Source organism: Silene latifolia, chromosome Y, assembly GCF_048544455.1.
Source record: "Silene latifolia isolate original U9 population chromosome Y, ASM4854445v1, whole genome shotgun sequence".
Classification (NCBI taxonomy): Eukaryota; Viridiplantae; Streptophyta; class Magnoliopsida; order Caryophyllales; family Caryophyllaceae; genus Silene; species Silene latifolia.
Genome location: NC_133538.1, coordinates 174177183 through 174196618, shown reverse-complemented (window position 1 = coordinate 174196618; position 19436 = coordinate 174177183). Strand labels below are relative to the sequence as shown.

The 19436-nt window shown below is 42.4% G+C and overlaps 1 protein-coding gene across 1 annotated transcript; it reads right to left on the bottom strand.

Moving 5' to 3' along the window:
- Window positions 1-1345: 1345 nt before the first annotated feature.
- Window positions 1346-17514, bottom strand: LOC141627369 (uncharacterized). The gene is made up of 6 exons (XM_074440676.1): window positions 15659-17514; window positions 14846-14997; window positions 14303-14759; window positions 14023-14217; window positions 2285-2712; window positions 1346-2181 (listed from the first exon to the last, which is right to left on the bottom strand). Exons 3-5 carry the CDS (start codon window positions 14427-14429, stop codon window positions 2411-2413), a joined length of 624 nt encoding a protein of 207 aa, XP_074296777.1. The 5' UTR covers window positions 14430-14759; window positions 14846-14997; window positions 15659-17514; the 3' UTR covers window positions 1346-2181; window positions 2285-2410.
- Window positions 17515-19436: the final 1922 nt, after the last annotated feature.

Here is a 19436-nt window from a genome sequence, read left to right as displayed (position 1 = left end):
CCGGATCAATAATTCAGTATTAATTCTTCCCCTTTCTTTTCTTCTTTAATTATTGTTTATATTCATTGTTATTTCTTTATTTCTCGTTCTTACTATAATTATGTCTAGCTAATTCCGTAGTATGTTAGGATTAGGGAAGCCGTGGTAGCATGTTTTAATTGACTTGAATAGATTAGTCTTGCGATAAGAATTGTATTAGGCAATTTAATTGTTATCAGGTTGAATGAATGCATGCAGGAGACCAAATTTATCTAGTTAACCCCGACCTGGATCGAAAGATTGGAAGGGAAGGCTTGCTTAATTACAATAGGTGATACCTAATTAGGGCGAAAGCTAAGTTAGGAGACCCTAGGGCGGTTTAAGGACCGAAAGGTGACGACCATAGCTCTTCTTATCAATAGTTTAATCGTCTCAGTAAACCCGATAGTGTAGCTGCCACGGTAGACCGACTCCTAGCATATTTCCTTTCTATTATTGTTAATTTCCTTTATCCCTTTTCACTTGCCTTTAGCTTCAGTAGTTTAGTTAGTCCAAATCAATCAAACCCCCAGCATTGTGACATTAGATAGATAAATAGACAAATAGATAGTAAACCGCCTCCCTGTGGAGATCGACCCTACTTACCGCTGACTTCTGTTAGTAGTATCTAGGTATTTTATTTTTGGTACGAAAGGACAGTATCAGGAAGGACCTTACCTGATTGATTCAATAATAGGGCAGGGAGCCTACAGGCTACAGACCCTAGACGGAGAAATGATCCCCAGATCGTGAAACAACTCCCACTTAAAACTCTTTCATGTATAACCCATTTATCTTATGCTTCAACCAGGTAAGACTATTAACCTTACCTCTTACCTAGCATGATTCTATGTGTAACCCCTGAATAAAATGATCCATGTTCTTTCTATGTTCTTTCTATGTGCTTTCCTGCTAGTTGCAATTGCCTGTCATAATTACAATTTTTACCATATGTCTCAAATTACCATGTTAAATCCTGAAAACTTGTTTTACGCCTCTACTGCAATTATCTAGATTATTATATTTGCATGCTTAAACAAATATTCAGGATTGAGAGCCACTCCACCCAACCTGGACAGCATCCCAGAAATGCTTCACAAACCTTTGCATTTTTGCCACATATAAAAAACACATAAAAACTGAGCTTAGTATGAAAAGACAGGTATGATGGTGAAATAAATCCAGGCTACTTGTCTTAAGCCCTCCTGACAGGTTGAGGGCCATAAGCCCTCCTGACAGGCAACTATCTCTCTTACCCAAAAAAGCCCTCCGAACAGGCTAAAGAGCCACAAATTACTGAACGGATTGATGGCCATAAGCCCTCATGACAAGCATTATCTTAACAAATAGTTCAAATTGCATTATTTCAACAGGTATTATCTAAACAGACCAAGCACACAATGGGAACTAGAAAGCAACTTCAAATGCATAAAGAAAAGAGCAAAGACAAAGTTTTTCCAGGGAACATCCTCCCTTGGATGGGACAAAAACCAACTAAAATAAAAATTTGAAGTTTGTCCAGGGAGTACCCCTCCTGGATAGGCCAAAAAAGATTACCCTAAACCAAACTATCAGCCTGCCTTGAAAGCAGTAGCAGAGCTTATACCCTCATCAGTTACCTCTTCCTCTTCATCATCCTCATCCCCGTCAGCCTCACCGCTCTTACCTTTAGTTGGAGGAGAGCCAACCTCATCATCAGCATGCAGCTTGCAGAGATCAGGATATGTAGCATTAAGGTCAACCATTTCTTTCTCCGGATTCCAGTACGGCCTGACCTCCATAGGTTCCTTCATAGCATCAACACGACCTTTGCCAAAGAAATACAAGGAAGCATCCTTATACTTGTCCTACATCGTATCCCTCTTGACAGCCAGCTCCTCATTTGCCTTCAAAAGATCCTGCATAGCCTGCTTCTCAGCCTTCAACTCGTCCTGGACTGCAGCAAGTCTAGCCTGCGTGGACTTCACAGCATTCTGACCCCAACTTGGATGTTTCAACAACCAATCTTGCCTTGACTGCCTCATTCTCCTTCTTTAAAGACTCATTCTCCCTTTTCAACCCTTCTAAGTCCGTCTTCAAAGATTTAGTGTTCTTCTTCAGGCATTGCACCTCCCAGTCCAAAGTCTCATTCTTGGCATTCGAAGATTTTAGTTCACAGGCACCCTTTAGCATGTCATTTACATTTTGCAAGAAAGTCACGAATCAGGCAAACTAGGGCAAGAGACAAACAAGCAAAATAAAACTAAGGGAAAAAAAAAAATTATACCTCCTGCAATAGAGTAACCAAATTAGCAGCACGGTCCCTAGAATGGTACATAGTAGCTACTGCCTGAGCAGACATCTCCTCAGCCTAATATTTATAGCAAGGATCATCAACCAGAAAAGAGTGAGCCTAGATTTGTTCCTTGGCAAATTGAACATCGGCGAGCCTAGCCCTGATCTCACTCACACCTTCACCACCAACTCTTTCAGAAACCTCATCCGACCTTTTTCTCTTACCAGCTTGACTGGGCTCATCAACCACAACCCGCGGAGGAGACACCAATTGAGCCTGATGATCAGGCACCTGGATTTGAAGCGTACTATCACTCCCTGTAGCCTGACTACTCCGGGAATTTTCCCCTGTAATCTGGGAAACACCTGCCTTTACCAAGGACAGGCCAAAGCTAGCAATCCTTGCAGAAGCCCTAGTAGCTATACGACGAAATTTTATATCAGCAATACTAACATATGCTCAGGCATTATGATACGTGCCTAATGTATAGTCTTTTTGGCCTATTTCAGCACGTATTTCTATGCATTTCTATGCTATTTTTATAGTATTTTGCCCCGAATTGGCTACTTTGGTGTATTTGGTCCTTTTTGTAGGAATGATCGCAAAAGTAGCGGAACCATGCTCTTTTCTGTCCTTTTGCATGCATTTAGAGGAGACGGGATTGTCCCAGAGTGAGATGTTGCACTTAGAAGTGTTGTTGCACGCATTACGAGGTATTTTGGTGAAGACGCGAGCTGAATTGAAGACCCAGGTGGTCTATCGAGCTGTCAAGTGGTCTATCGAGTTGTTTTGTGGTCTATCGAATGGCCCCTAAGCTTCCCAAGACTCGATCGAGCTATTCCTTACTCGATCGAGTAAGATGCACGTGATCCAGGCCTCGATCGAGTGACCTGTTGCTCGATCGAGGGCCTTCTGTTGAGACATTGGTCGATCGAGTGGTGTTGCCTGCTCGATCGAGAGGATTTTGACTCCGTGGGCTTAATTAGTCCATGTTTTATTTTCCGCATAAACACTTAGGGGTTTTGGCTATTTAACCTATGTTTTACTAGGTTATTAGCATTCACTCTTTACTTAATCATACTTTACTATCTCTTTTACTCTCAAGTTTTATTTTAGAAAACCTACTGTTACTCTTACGTTACTTTCACCTTGGGATTATTTCACTCGGATTTCGTTGTTCTTTACGCCGGATTGCTTAGATTGTAATCTCTTCCTTCTCTTAATAATAATTAACCTTTCTTGTTGCCTTAATTCCTGTTTATGTTATCGTTCTTCTTTGCCCTAATTTCTGTCATCGCATTTTATTATTATTTCGTTATGTCTTCTGCTGGAATTTTATGTGCTGTTAGATTAGATATGAATATGAGTAGCTAAACCCCTTCATGTTGGGATTAGGGGATCTGCGGTAGGATAATGACGACGTAGTGAATGAGTTAGACGAATTGACTAAGAGACCCTGTCACTGTAGCAATATAACTGTAATCACCGACCTAGTTGAGTGCACGCTTCTATGTCACCCATTAAACTGGCTACAATTAATCTTGGATCGAAAGATTGGACTAAATAGGCCTGCTATAAACAGTAGACTACCCTAATGAGGACGAAAGTTAAGTTAGTGGTATTTTAGGGTGGGAAGTGGACCGAAAGGACCTTCTAATATCCGTCTCACATTAGTTCGTCTGAGTCATTTACTGCTAAGTTGTTGTACTACCGTAGTGAACCGAGTTCCCGACATGTCCCCCTCTTATTGATAGTTTTAAATCGTTTTATTGCCTTTACTGCTTTTTGCTTTATTTCTCTTCCTTTTACTCCGTAGTTAGAACCAAAAATTCAATCAACCCCCATTGTTACCATAGGATTAGAATTAGACAGCTGTAATTGCATTACCTCCCTGAGGATTCGATACTCGACTGCCTCTACTACATTTTTAGTTGAGACCGTTAGGTTTTATTTTTGACAGGTACGCGACAGCCGTGTCAAATTTTGGCGCCGTTGCCGGGGAGGCAATTGTCCAATTTACTAGCTGTTTTATTTTTAATTCTACTTTTGGTTTAAGGAACATCGTTCCTTAAACTATTCTCATATCTTGTCTTTAGTTTCGTCTTATGCGCAGGTCGCAGGGTGGCCCACTACTACCTTTTGATCCCGAGATTGAGAGATCTCTGCGCGTAAAAAGGAGACTATTTCAAGAGCAACAGGCCGAGGAAGAGCCCAGTTCTCGCAGTAACTTTTACGAGAACGAGCTTTTTGAAGACAATCCACCATCTTCTCCAGTTTCCAATTCATCACTTGAGTCTATCACTTTCCCAGAATTTCCCGAAATGGCCGAGGAAGCTACCATTGCTAGTCACTCCGAGCCCACCGCTGACAATATTTATAAAGGGTTCGAACTGCCTGGAGATGCTAGGAAGTTCGAGCCTAAGCCTTCTTACATTAGCATGGTCGAGAAAAATCAGTTCGGGGGAGCTGCGAAGGAAGATGCAGCTCAACATATGGAGACTTTCATTGATTACTGCTGCTCCATACCACCTCCCACCGGCGTGTGATACCGACCAAATCAAAGAAACTATGTTCATCTTCTCACTCCGCGATCCGCGAGGGAGTGGTACAGGATTTAGACAAAGTCGCTCACGGCATAACAGATTGGAATTCGCTAGCATTAGCGTTTTATAAGAAGTATTTCTCTGCTTCGAGAACCATTGCCATTAGAGCTCAGATAACCAGTTTCAAACAGGGTCCCGACGAGAACTTCCACGAGGCATGGCTGCGATTTAAGAAATTGGTGCGGACCATACCGCATCACGGTTTCGAAAAATGGAGTCTGTGCAACCATTTTTACAATGGTTTATATGATGATCAGAGGGCTATATTAGATGCTGCAGCCAACGGTCGATTTTCTGACAACTTGGGGCCGACGAAAGGATGGAAAATCATAGATGATTTAGCCACCCATAGGGCTGAATACGGGAATTCAAGGGGAAACCAAAGGAGAGTTGCTGAGTCCTCTTCAGTGGCCGCGTTAGAGGCCCTTACTGCTAGGTTCGACAAGTACGAACTAGGGGGAGCTCTCAAGCCAGGGATGTACCAGGTTAATGCTATGACAGACGGCCCTTTCGTCTGTACGAGGTGCGGGGTAGACGGACATGTCGCTGATTATTGTCCTAGTCCTTATGAGCAATGTGCTGCCTTCCAACATTACAGGCAAAACAACACTCATTACGAGCCGAATATCCACCCCAACTTGAGGTGGAGTAATCAGAACAATGTACTCAATCCCACCGCCCCTCCAAATCAGTCGCAACAACCATATATCCCTCCACATCAGAAGCAACAAGGCTATCAGAAGCCTCCGTCCTTTAACCCTCCTAACCACGGTTCATCTTCAGGTGGGGTGAGTGAAATGGGCGAGTTAAAGTCTATGATGCAAGCCATTACAAAGCAGCTTCATGCGAGTGATCAACAAAGAAGCACGAGTGATCAACAGAGAGACGCGACCATAAAGGCACTTGAAACTCAAGTTGCCCAACTCGCCGCGAATCAATCCTCGAGGAAGCCAGGTCATTTACCGACTCAAAATGAGAAGAACCCAAATGAGACGGTACATTTGATAGAGTTGAGAAGCGGTCTTTCTTATGAGGGACCAGAAATGAAGAAATCAGACCTGGAAATAGTCAGAATCGATGATGAACAAGTGTTTCGTCAAGAAGAAGGGGCTCACGACAAAAAGATTACTCGATCGATCTGAAATCGGTGTTCGATCGAGTGGAAATGGTGAAGAATCGTCGATCGAGTAGTCACTCGCTTCGATCGAGTGAATCGAAGTCGAAGATGGTCGATCGAGTGGACTGTTGCTCGATCGATCAAGTTCTTGAAGAAGTCGCGATCGATCGAGTGACCACATTACTCGATCGAGTGATATTGATGACGGGAAGCTTATTCGAGAGCCTGCTAGTGCTCGTTTAAGCGATGAATTACCAGAACGGCCTCGTTCGAGAGGTAAGAAGCGTCCAAAGGATACCGAACTCGCTCCGGAAGACACTTTGGAGGCGAGAAATAAGGGACTCGAGATTCCACCATCGTTCCCTTCCGAGGCGGCCGAGAATACCAAGATTAATCAACAGTTTAGCAAATTTGTTGAGCTTTTGAAGAGTTTGGAAGTTTCCGTGCGTTCATCGAATTGCTAACTAAGGTACCTTCTTACTTGAAATTTATGAAAGAGATTTTAGCACGTAAGAGGACCATAAATGATAATGAGACCGTAGCCTTGACCGAGATGGGGTCAACCCTATCTCAAAATAAGCTACCTATTAAGCAATCGACCGGGTAGTTTTTCGATCCCTTGTCACATAGGTATGCAATTGATTGATAATGCACTATGCGATTTAGGCGCTAGTGTAAGTGTTTTACCTTTGTCTCTAGCTAAGAGACTTGGTGTGACAAAACTGAGTTGCACCAACATGATCGGCCCGATGGCCGACCGTAGTTTATCACGGCCACTAGGTGTAGCAGAAGACGACTGTTCGGATCGGGAAGTTCTTTATTCCCGTCGATTTTGTCGTCCTAGATATCCCCGAAGATGTGCACACCCCTATCATTTTAGGGAGGCCATTTTTGTCTCATCGCCCGTGCAAAGTGATAGATGTTGTGGGAAGACTTTGACATTTCAGGTAGGGGATGAGGAGCGATTTTTCATCGCCCAAATTCGGAGGGCCCCATGCAAGCTCAACCTTGCAATGCCCTCTTCTCGTTGACCCTATTATTGACACTCCGGATGAAAGTTTGGAGAATATTGCTATTATTGCTAACCCTCCGCCTCAGATTGAGAGCAGCAAGGAGGAAAATTCGTCTGTTGTCCTTACTGCAGGTACAGATGAAGGCAAGAAAGGAGCAGCCAAAGGACAGGGTGGAACCATTGTCAATCAAACTGGAGCCAAGAAGGCTAAGGAAGCTGACAGAGCGACGAGAACAAGGACAGTTCGAACCTACATAGATTTGAACTATGTTCCTCCTCCTCTTGCAAACAGCAATTCAAGCTCATGGAAATCAAAGAGGACTACAAGATCGCGAAGTGACGTCCTCCGATAAGCCCACGAAGGGGCTACTGAAAGCTAACGGGAATTAAACGGGGAAATGCCCCGTGTAACAAAGTGTAATAGATATTTATTTGAATTTCCTTTGAATTGACTTTATTACGTTTTTATTAGGACAATTAGTTAGACATCCTTTTCTTAGCGTAGAATAAGACTATAGACTGTGTTGCTGCATATTTGGTATTTTTGGGATGTGTTTGGATATGTTTTACGCAGGTTTGGGGAAGATGCACGCAATTCAAGGAAGAAAGGACGAAAATTCACGAAGAAGTCCTCGATCGAGTACTTTTTGTACTCGATCGAGTGGAAGTTGGTTCGATCGAGCGTGCTTGCTACTCGATCGAGGAAGGCCACAGAGGAAATGGTCGATCGAGAGGCTGACTACTCGATCGAGCAAGGGACATCAAAAAGACCTCGATCGAGTGACTTAAAATCACTCGATCGAGTGAAATGAACAGTGGACGGGAGTTTCTTCTATACTTAACTCCTTATTATTTCAGTTTTCATTTCTAATTGTTTTAACCCCTAATTTCCGTCTAAACCTCCCCTAATTGCGATTGTTTTTTCCCCCCAAATCCCCATTTCTTGCCCAAAATACTCAATCCACCACCTACATTCTATTGTTAACCAATTAATCTTCAATAACCCCTTAATTTCCCCCTCCTTCTTGCTCGTTTTTGCGGTTTTTAAAAGGGATTAGGGTTCGCGGTTTTTCTTGATCGAAAATCCGCCTTGCTTGCTTGCTATTTGAAGTTTAATTGCACATTGTAGGTTAATCATCATCAAGTAAGTATTTCTATCACACTCCTTGCAATTTCTCTTGATTTAATTCAAATTTCTTTGAGGTGATTGCATTAGGGTTCGAAAATTCCATGTATAGTCGAATTTATTCGATTAGATTGTGTTTTTTTTGCCCTTGATTAGATTGTTGATGTTATCTTAGCAATTCCTCGCTGTTTCTACATGTTTTATTCGATTTTTGCGCGAGATTCCGCGATTAGGGCTTCTCAGTCGACAAATTTCATCGATGTTAGAGACGGTTGTCTTCGCCATGCTTCATTAATTGCGGTTATCGCCTACTTGCTACTCGTTTTTAACCGCGTTAATCGTTTTCCGTCCCCTATCGCCATTATATTTGTGAATGGTTACTCGCCGAGTGGTTATTCGCCCGGAGTAATACATGCCCCCATTTTCGGTTTTCATGATGTATTCACCCTTTTGCAGTCGCTGTTTTATCATATTATCACCACTCACATGCTATTTTTCGAAAATTTTTGAGGAATTGTTTGGTTTTGTATGCTGTACGTCGATTGTTTCGACTGATAGGGCCTCATTTTTTCTTTGTCACATGTTGGTTAGCGGGTTGTTTTAACCACGGTTAGCAGCTACCTCACCTTATTCATGCCCTTTGATAATATGCAGGATGGACGCGAGTTCTATGTCCTCTACTAGTACGTCCTCCTCCACTCGTCGCTGAGCGAGTCGTGGTTCCTTCGTTGCCACTAGCTCGCTTGGTCACCACCGCAAAGACCGGTTCTACTTGTCTCACTGCAGGACGGTTTACTCCGCGGCTAGCTCTGCCGGGAGCTCGGTTCAGGCTACACCAGCCACTACTCCTAGCGGGTCTTTCTCTTTGCTGGCCTGTGGACGCACGCCCCGTTTCCAGCAGCCTGGTATGCTGCCACCGAGACCACACCAAAGCAGCTAGCGCCTAGCCATCACTTCCACCCGTCCGAGGTCAGCAGTTACGGAGAGGGCGCTATCGCACTGCATCGAAGATGCCCACGGTGACGTTTCGCTTCGCAGGCTCACCGGAAACGGTTAGTCGCCTTACTTCGTTGCCCCCTCTCCTCCACCCGTTTCCTTGCGCGGACTGACCTAGAGACCTTAGGCATTTACGAGGAGGTCTGTAGTTTGTTGAACGGGACGGGTATGTCGGGCCCGATCACCATGGAGGAGGCTACTATTCGCACCCTTACCTACGAGTTTTTTAGCTCCTACTCTTTTGACACCGACTCTTACACCGCCGACCACCCAGTTCTTGTATTTACTTTCGACTCCGCAACGAGTCACATCACTGGACTTTGGCCTCGGTTTGGCCAGGTTTTGGGACTAGTTAGTAACGGTCTCACCCCCCACCTAGAGACCTCCTTCAGCCACTTTGGGTCGCTCTTTCTCACACTCCCTTCCACTCACGGAAGGGAGCTCACATTCATTTACTCGCGCCGTTACTACTTGCGTCGTTAGGAGAGACCATTTTTGGGCGCCCGAGTCCAACAACGTGACCAACACCGAGCTAGCGATTCTCGCGGGTACCTCAACATTGACTACGGTACCCCGTTTGTTCTAAACATTGCTTATCTAGTAGCTCAAAGATTGGAACGGAATTGGGACTCGGGTCAAGACCGCTATTGTCTGCGGCGGGCTAGTGACTAGGATCGCCCGTCACCTTTACCCCACTGACCCTTCACTCACTTCACCTGACGAGATGGCTTACCTTGACCTCGATGCCATGGCTGTCTTGACCTGGTTCCCAAAGGCGAAGGGGAGCGCGAGGACGTGGAAGATCTGTGGTTCCACGTCTGTTACCTTGCCGTGCTCTACCCTTCCGCCACTTTTACCGCTCCCTACTGCTGCTGAGGGAGCGAGGCCACCTCCACCTACCTACCACCTTACCTTCACCCCTCCTCCTTCTTCTTCCAGGAAGAGGAAGCGGGAGGCCGGAGCCTCCTCTAGCTCTCGTGCGCACATGTGCCCAGCCGGACCGACCCCCACGCCTCGCGCCTACACCCACACAGCCTCCCACACCTCTACCTTCACTCACTCCACCTCCTTCTGGTTCGGTTTTTCCGGCCAACTTTGTCTGCCCTCCTGCTTTAGAGGCGCCCGAGGTCATGGACCAAGGGCGTCGTGATGCCGTGCTTTCGGATATGTGCAGGTACATTACTGAGATGAGACGGGATATGGCTTTAGCTGTATTCCCGCTCTACGAGTTCCACATCCGAGCCCGGCGACCGATTCCAGAGGGGTGGCCGCATCCTTCCTTCTACCGATACCCAGCGGACGGGTACCCTCCACTTTCTTCTGACTAAGAGGAGGAGCCGGAGGAGACAGAGGTAGCACGAGAGGTGCGGTTACGGGCAGAGCAGGCGGCACAGCGAGCTTCCAGAGAGGAGGAGAGTGACCCTCCGTTCGTACCCAGTCCGGAGGATCAGGCTGGAGATGACGACTGAGTCTCCCCCTTGTTTGTTGCTGGTTTGGGGAGACTGTTTTGTTGAGTCGGAGTACCTGAGAGACGGCGGTGCCGACGACGAGTAGGGCTTTATCGGTCTACTCACTTCCCCAGTTTTCTGGCTGGTTTGGGGAAGTTCGTGTTTTGTATGTTTTCTTACTCTCTTTATTTCGTCTCCTTTATTTTTCTTTTGTTGGTTGTATACCCCCATCCCCCATTTTTCTGCTGGTGTATGCTGGAGGACAACGAGGGCGTTGTCCGTTTTGGTTTGGGGAGGGTATTGCATCCTTTTGAGTCTGCATCTGCATTTGTCTTGCATTCACGTTTAATTTTTCAGTTTGCATTTGTTGTTTATTTTCATAAAAATCAAAAATCCAAAAAAAATTAGAAAATGTTAAAAATTCAAAAAATTTCACGTTTATTTTTGCATTTAGGTTGAGTCGGAACGGTAGATTCCCGTGATGAAATTGCACTATAGCTTGTCATATTACTTGAGCCTTGCACTTTATCGATGGTTTTCAGCCTTGTCATACGCATAATCTACGAATTTCTGTTCAAATACTAGCTGACTGTTTAGACTTGACCTATAAACTGGCAAACTACTTAAAAATTCTGAGTTTTAGAGCCATAACTGACATTCATGACCAGTTCATTAGGAATTTTGAGAGTAGTACTCCTTGCATAGCATGTTTGTCTCATTTGCACATTTATGACATTCAATTTCTCGTCAAATGCACATATTCGGGTTTGTGGTTGGTGTCACATGCAGGGAGGGTCTTGCAATTCCCCTTCTTTATTTATCTTCACCCATTTAGCTCCACTTTAGCCAAAACTTGTCTTTTTGACCCATCAGCTACATTCCAAACTGAGCCTGCCTAGTCAAGCTAGTTAGTTTGTCCTTTTGTGGTATGTTTTTCCATTGCAGTTTGGCCTGTCTTTCTTGTTGGAGTTGGTGTTGTATTAAGGGAGGAGGAAAGAAAAAAAAAAACAAGTTTTGAAAAAAAAAGAGAAACGTGAAAGAAAAGAAAAAAAAAAAAGAAAAAAAAAAAAATAAATAGAAAATGAAAAAAAAATGATGAGATTCACGTATATAATGAAAAAAAAAAGAAAGAGAAATTGTGTAAAATGTTGTCCCCTCTCGTCAGAGTTGAGAAGATGTTCGAAGATGTACAATCGACAAGAGGGTTGGTTGTTTCAGTCAGTTGTTTCAGACGATGTGTTTAAAAAAGGGAATTTTGTGACCGTCTGACTCCTCCATTCTTATTCCACATTTTTTGAGGAGATTGTGTTTGAGTCTAGTGAGTTTTGTGCCAAGTGAAGGGCACTAGTACTTAGTCTTTCAGTCAGTTTGAGATCCGGATGGTTTATTATGGTCCTGTTAGGAACTAGCTTGACGCTTTTACCTCCACATTTCCATAACTTGTTTTGCCTTTTCTCACCTGAACCTCACTATTCCCATATTATTTGCATACCCTCGGCTGTGACGGACATTGTTGGTTGGAATTTGTGCATTAGTACTTGAATTGTCTTTCATCTTTGTTGCATGCATGCTATGTAGGTCGCAGTTAGGTGAGTGACTGTCTTTTCTTCTCTCTTTTACATATAGCATTTGCCCTTTGCTTCATGAGAGAAGAGTGACCACGCGAGAGTCCAGTTTTGTTGGTCTTGCAAGGTCGATAGGTCACTTTATTTATGAACGACTTATAATTCGTTTTGCGTATTGACCGCTTGGCTCAATGTTGATTTTTGTTGCATTAAATTGGTTCAAGTAGACAAGTTAAGCTAGCTCTGAGTTATCATTTCCGTTCCATTAGTTTAGTTTTGAGTTTACTCGAGGGCGAGTAAAGGTTTTGTTTGGGGAGATTTGATACGTGCCTAATGTATAGTCTTTTTGGCCTATTTCAGCACGTATTTCTATGCATTTCTATGCTATTTTTATAGTATTTTGCCCCGAATTGGCTACTTTGGTGTATTTGGTCCTTTTTGTAGGAATGATCGCAAAAGTAGCGGAACCATGCTCTTTTCTGTCCTTTTGCATGCATTTAGAGGAGACGGGATTGTCCCAGAGTGAGATGTTGCACTTAGAAGTGTTGTTGCACGCATTACGAGGTATTTTGGTGAAGACGCGAGCTGAATTGAAGACCCAGGTGGTCTATCGAGCTGTCAAGTGGTCTATCGAGTTGTTTTGTGGTCTATCGAATGGCCCCTAAGCTTCCCAAGACTCGATCGAGCTATTCCTTACTCGATCGAGTAAGATGCACGTGATCCAGGCCTCGATCGAGTGACCTGTTGCTCGATCGAGGGCCTTCTGTTGAGACATTGGTCGATCGAGTGGTGTTGCCTGCTCGATCGAGAGGATTTTGACTCCGTGGGCTTAATTAGTCCATGTTTTATTTTCCGCATAAACACTTAGGGGTTTTGGCTATTTAACCTATGTTTTACTAGGTTATTAGCATTCACTCTTTACTTAATCATACTTTACTATCTCTTTTACTCTCAAGTTTTATTTTAGAAAACCTACTGTTACTCTTACGTTACTTTCACCTTGGGATTATTTCACTCGGATTTCGTTGTTCTTTACACCGGATTGCTTAGATTGTAATCTCTTCCTTCTCTTAATAATAATTAACCTTTCTTGTTGCCTTAATTCCTGTTTATGTTATCGTTCTTCTTTGCCCTAATTTCTGTCATCGCATTTTATTATTATTTCGTTATGTCTTCTCACTGGAATTTTATGTCTTTGTTAGATTAGATATGAATATGAGTAGCTAAACCCCTTCATGTTGGGATTAGGGATCTGCGGTAGAATAATGACGACGTAGTGAATGAGTTAGACGAATTGACTAAGAGACCCATCATCGTAGCAATATAACCGTAATCACCGACCTAGTTGAGTGCACGCTTCTATGTCACCCATTAAGCGGCTACAATTAATCCCGGATCGAAAGATTGGACTAAATAGGCCTGCTATAAACAGTAGACTACCCTAATGAGGACGAAAGTTAAGTTAGTGGTATTTTAGGGTGGGAAGTGGACCGAAAGGACCTTCTAATATCCGTCTCACATTAGTTCGTCTGAGTCATTTACTGCTAAGTTGTTGTACTACCGTAGTGAACCGAGTTCCCGACATGTCCCCCTCTTATTGATAGTTTTAAATCGTTTTATTGCCTTTACTGCTTTTTGCTTTATTTCTCTTCCTTTTACTCCGTAGTTAGAACCAAAAATTCAATCAACCCCCATTGTTACCATAGGATTAGAATTAGACAGCTGTAATTGCATTACCTCCCTGAGGATTCGATACTCGACTGCCTCTACTACATTTTTAGTTGAGACCGTTAGGTTTTATTTTTGACAGGTACGCGACAGCCGTGTCATATTAAGTCAACATATAAAAGACAAAGACTTACTTCCTGATGATGAGGCCCCTGAAGCCTTGGCACTTTTAGCAGCCTTATAAGTACTCAGCTTAGCCTTCCTGAAGCGAGGTAAGGGCTCTTGACCAAGACAAGCAGGCCACACCCTCTCCTCATCTGGCAAGGCCATAAATGCTGTAATAAGGTCAGTCGATCCCTCAGCATCAGGATCACAAGCCCAGTCAGCCACTATGGTACAACAAAAGTAAGTTTTCATTAAAATCTGATTTACATACTATTATAATTTGAATTGAACGCAGGGAAGAGAACTTACCACCCTCTACAGCCGGATAACTAAGATAATCTAGGTCAGGGGCAACAGAATCTGCCTTGATAAACATATAGGTTGTGGCCCAACCCTTTTCATCACTTGAATCAAAGTTGGTTATTAGATGAGTCATCTTTTCCCTGAGTCAAAAGTTGAAGCGCCCAGTGGTATTACTTTTCAAGTGATAAACGTTCTTGAAATCTTCAAGGGTGATCACCAAGTTGTGCTTGGCACATAGATGCTCGACAGATTGAACAATCTTCCAAACCATCGGCATAAGTTTAAAAGGAGCAACCTTGATGGCCCTGATAACCTCAACCATAAAAGGAGTGAAGGGAAGCCTGCAACCCCCCTTGAACGCCCATTCAAAGATACAAAACCAGCCAGGGTTGCACCAGTTAGCGCTGACTGGACCACTCTCAGGGACCCAGACCTCAACATCAGAAGGAAGTAGACCTCTACCCTTCAACAAATGTTTAAAAGAAGGTTTCAGTTGATTGGCCTCAGGGAATGAAGCAGACAAAGATTTCACAGGGGCAAAACCGATACCTTTGTGCGTAATAGACAGAATTTCTGCAGGGGAAGAAATTTCCATAACCTCATCCTCATGGACGACTTTTGGGACATTTACCACCATCGGAGGCTGATCAGCCTCACCAGCCTTTGGTGCAGCAGTCCTTCTTCTTCCACCAGCCAATTTTCTTGATTAAAGTATGAAGATTATTGAAACAGGAAAACTTGCCTTGCAAAGAAATTAGAGAAGAGAGAAAGAAAGTTTGAAGAATTGAAGAATGAAAACGTGAAATCAAATAACGGCTCAAACAATTTATAGCCGCAAAAACAAGCCAACGGATAATGCAAGTGGTTGAGTTCAATCATGACTCTCCTAGGGTTTGATTAACCTACCCCATTTAATGGACACTGGGCGTTATAAAGTTAAAAGGGGCTCAAATTCTTTTCCGGTAAAGATTCTCATATTTTTTGCCAGACCTGATTTTTTTATCTTCTCAGTCCTGGCCAGACCCAATGTAAATAAGGAGATAAGGGGCAATTGTTGGGCCAAGATTTGTCCTGCCTGATCAGACAAAAAAATCAGGCACAGAAATACCTAGTCTAGCCTGAACGGAAGCAACTCAATACAAAGCATATTATACCCAAGCAGGTGCCAGTCAGGAGGGAAAGATAGGTTAGGCCATCTATCCAGACCAGACTTGAAGGAATAACTCACCAGTCGTATATTGGGCACTACTAGAACAAGTCAGGCAACAACCAAAGCATAACTAAAGCCTAGAAAGACAGTTCCTACTTTCATGGAAGACCTATTCAACAGAATCAACGAAGAGTGTGGAGAAGTTAACTAACCAAAGATAACGGCAGACGGTTTCTGGAGTCAAACACCTACCTCCGGGTAAATAGGGCACGAGGCCTATTACCTAGGAACGTCCAAAACAAACGTTAGAGAGCCGTTGCAAACAAGATAAAACTACTATAAATAGCAAGAAGGAGAAAGAAGAAGGATCATCTACTATTCACTCATTTTTACCCTCATTTTATTATTGTAATCACTCTGAGTAAATCTACTAAACATTTACATTTTATCTCTAGCCTGACATACAAATTCCCTGTCAGGATACACTAAAAGATAGTAATAATCCCTCCTGGCTTGGTGCCCGTAGTTTTTTTCCTTATTCCCAAGGTTTTCCACGTACAAATCTCTGTCTTTCACTTTATTGTTCATTCTTTATTCATCGTAGTAGTCAGGCATAATTATTTGAGTTAGATTACCATACAATTAAATTCCTGTTCAGACTTTACTTCCGTATGAAATCTGACTAAAAAAATATAATATAATATAATAATAAATATAGAGCTGAGTTCCGGTGAGAACGGATCTCAGCCCTTCCTTTATCTCACTGAAGTCAACGGTCAACATCTGACTTGGAAATAAACCCAAAACCACGCCAATCTTTTGTCACTTCTCACGACCAAGTAACTATGCTGGAAGACATCAAGCACTTATCAAAGCTGAAGAAACCAACTCATCAAAGAAAATATAGTGCCGCCATATATCATCGTTGAACCTTCTGAGCAACCTCGTCGGTTTCTTCAACCTACAACCACTTGTCGTCATTGATGATGACCCTACTTCATCGTCAAATATGACCAAAGGCTAATCTCCGGTGTTTACTGGTGTTGTCGCACCGTTACCGCCTTACCGGCCAACATACCGTTACATCACTTCCCTTAAATTTCGTCATCACGACCCTACACCGTTGACCTTTCAATTGATTGGCTTTGAAGCACTTAGGTTGCCATCAGTACGTAAGTGAACTAGTGAAGCCATACATGATCAATCTTTCCTTACTCTCAACATGTCTTTCTACTCTCATGTGCTGTGTAAAACCCTAGATGAGTCAGGATTTTTGGACTGAATACAACATGTTTCACAAATAAAAATAAAATATCAAATGGACTTTAAAATTCATGAAATTTGGTAGTAATTAACTTTGATATATGAATAAACTCCGAGTAAATTTCAGGATTTTTAAGCCACTCTAACTATTTTTAATAAACTCAACAAACTAGCCTAACAGATGAAATGTCTGACAGTGTGCCTAAGCTGAACTGTGCTTGGGTTTAGAATGACACAACGATATAATTATGTTCTGAAATTTCCACAAAAGACTCACAATGAACTTAAGAAAATAATTTGACAAATCTAAACAAAGAAATCCACAGATTGACACAGGAATTCTAAGCCTAAATCTAAACAACACAGTCAAGCATAGAATTAATCTGATTAATGCCAAACAGACTTTGATCAATTAACCATAGAAGATTCATAGATTAATTATCAGGTCTAGACTGAAACTACAACAACGAACAAGTTTGAAAAAGGTTGAGAGGAATTTCAACATTTAATTTCATTCAAAAGTAGTCTGTCCCATACAGTGGTGGTAGAGGTCCTTATATAAGCCTCTTACCCTAATTTTTTGAGTTTCAATCTTATATCCAAGGGCTGATAATCTACTTTAGGAAACGTACAAAGCAACAGACATATTTTACAAGAGAAATAAAAAGATTGGATACAAAACAAACTGAATTAAAGTTGGTGCAGGCTGAGATAAGTGATGCAGGTGTCTTGTGCAGGGTGGTTGTTGTTGTTTAGCGATTGATCTTTTCCAAGGTCAAAGAGTGAGGACAATAAGGTTTTAAACTCTTTGTCTTGGAGTTTTGCGGTAGCTTGAAGTAGGAAGGCAGCTCCACAAGGCTTTATCAACAGCTTCAACTTTGTGTATCCAAGAAAGGAAATTCTGCTTTATGTCACTATCAGTCCTTTGCATCAACATGTGACTTAGTTTGGGGTTAATTTGTTTAGCCTTTACTTGGATGATTTTTGTTGGCTTCTAATCTTAGTTAGGGACCCTCCCAGCTGGCCAGGTTGGCAGCTGAAAGTTGGACCTAGTGAGCCTTCTAGAAGCCTGGACAATGGGTGGTGCATTGGTGGTTGACCGAGCCTGCTCTGCAGCCTGGTTTGAACTATGAGCCCTTGATTCAGCTCCTGCTGCATCATGCCTCGCACGACATTTATCCGTCCTCGAAATTTTAAATTAATGAATATACTTCACTTAAAAGTTCTATTGTATCCATTAAATTGTTTCTATGCAAATCCAAAATATACATTAGCTTATATGTACGTAAAATGTTATTCATGTTTACATAAAATGCACCTATTATGTATGTAAATTAAATCTCAAATATACGTAAAATGACTAAGTGTATATGTAAAATGTACCTCACTACGTTTATATAAAATGCATATAATGTATATATAAAGTTAATGTACCTCACATAAACATAACATGTACTTAATGTATGTTTAAAATGTACATAATATATGTGTAAAATGTAACTCACATGCACATAAAATTTACATAATATGTATAAAATGTATGTACTCTCTCCATCTCGATCATTTGTTTACCTTTGGTTTTGACATATAAACCAAAGATAGGGGAGAAGACCATTTGTAGATAGAATTATTGGATGACAACTGACAAGTGGATCAATATGAGACGGATGATCAAATAACACATACAAATCATTCTTAAATAAATGTTTAGGGCGAAGGAAGTAACTCAAATGTACATAAAATGTACCTATTTTTTTTTTTTACGGAATGAACATATATTAAAAGGAAAGGAAAAGGTTCAAATACATCATTGAGGGAGGTCGAGATTCCGAAATAAAGTCTACCATATAAAGGTCTATTACAAATGAAGGGGCATTAACCCAAATAAAACACCCATTATAATGGCTAATGTCTTTGATAACGAATTTAGCGATTGCATCCGCTACTTTGTTGGCCGATCTCTTCTAAAAAACAAGCTTCAAATGAGGACATGCCTTTAATTGTTCCCTACACTCAAGAATAATGTTAGTTAATGGACCACAAGGAGTGTCCCTCGTCAAAATTGCGTTAACGGCATTGATACAATTAGAGACTATCATAAAATTATTAGTGGACTCAATAGCATAACGCAAACCCTCTCTAATCGCAAGCACCTCGCAAATGAAAGGGTTAGGGGCAACCAAGCGAGTAGACAAACCCCAAACCTAATAACCAATACTATTCCTAACAACACACCCACAACTAGAGAAAGGGGAGGAGAGGGAAAAAGCTGCATCAACATTGATCTTAGACCAATTATGCGGGGGAGAGGCCTAGCTATAAGAGCACGAGGCAGAAACACGAGGACCAAGGGTCAAGGGTGAGGGTTGAGAACGCTGGTTGGAAGAGACCCGCGAGGAGGTTTGGGAGGAAATGGTAACAGAGAGGCAGGATGTTGAAGGCAGAGGGTTCTAAGAGAAAATAGAGTCACATCACCTGAGCCACAAACGCCAAACAATAAACGAAAAAAGGGTGGTCCATGAGCTGTCCGCAGACGTGCAGTTTTCATGTACCCAAGGCTGAAGAACGAGGGAAAAAAAAGGAGGGTTTAACATTAAACCGGGACCACATATCACTATCAATACTACAATCGCGTAGGATGATGCGTGCATTTTATATAGGTATTTCATACTTCATTTGCACGCATTTCTATGCATTTTGTGTAGTATTTAGCTACAAATGTCTCCC

Excerpts from the sequence above, each read along its gene's own strand:
- LOC141627369 (XM_074440676.1), bottom strand. The coding sequence starts at position 14,429 with ATGACTCATCTAATAACCAACTTTGATTCAAGTGATGAAAAGGGTTGG. Across the intron at positions 14,218-14,302 it reads TTATCCGGCTGTAGAGGGTG|TGGCTGACTGGGCTTGTGAT; the intron begins GTAAGTTCTCTT and ends GTTGTACCATAG. Across the intron at positions 2,713-14,022 it reads AGGGGCCTCATCATCAGGAA|CTACTAGGGCTTCTGCAAGG; the intron begins GTAAGTCTTTGT and ends TTCGTCGTATAG.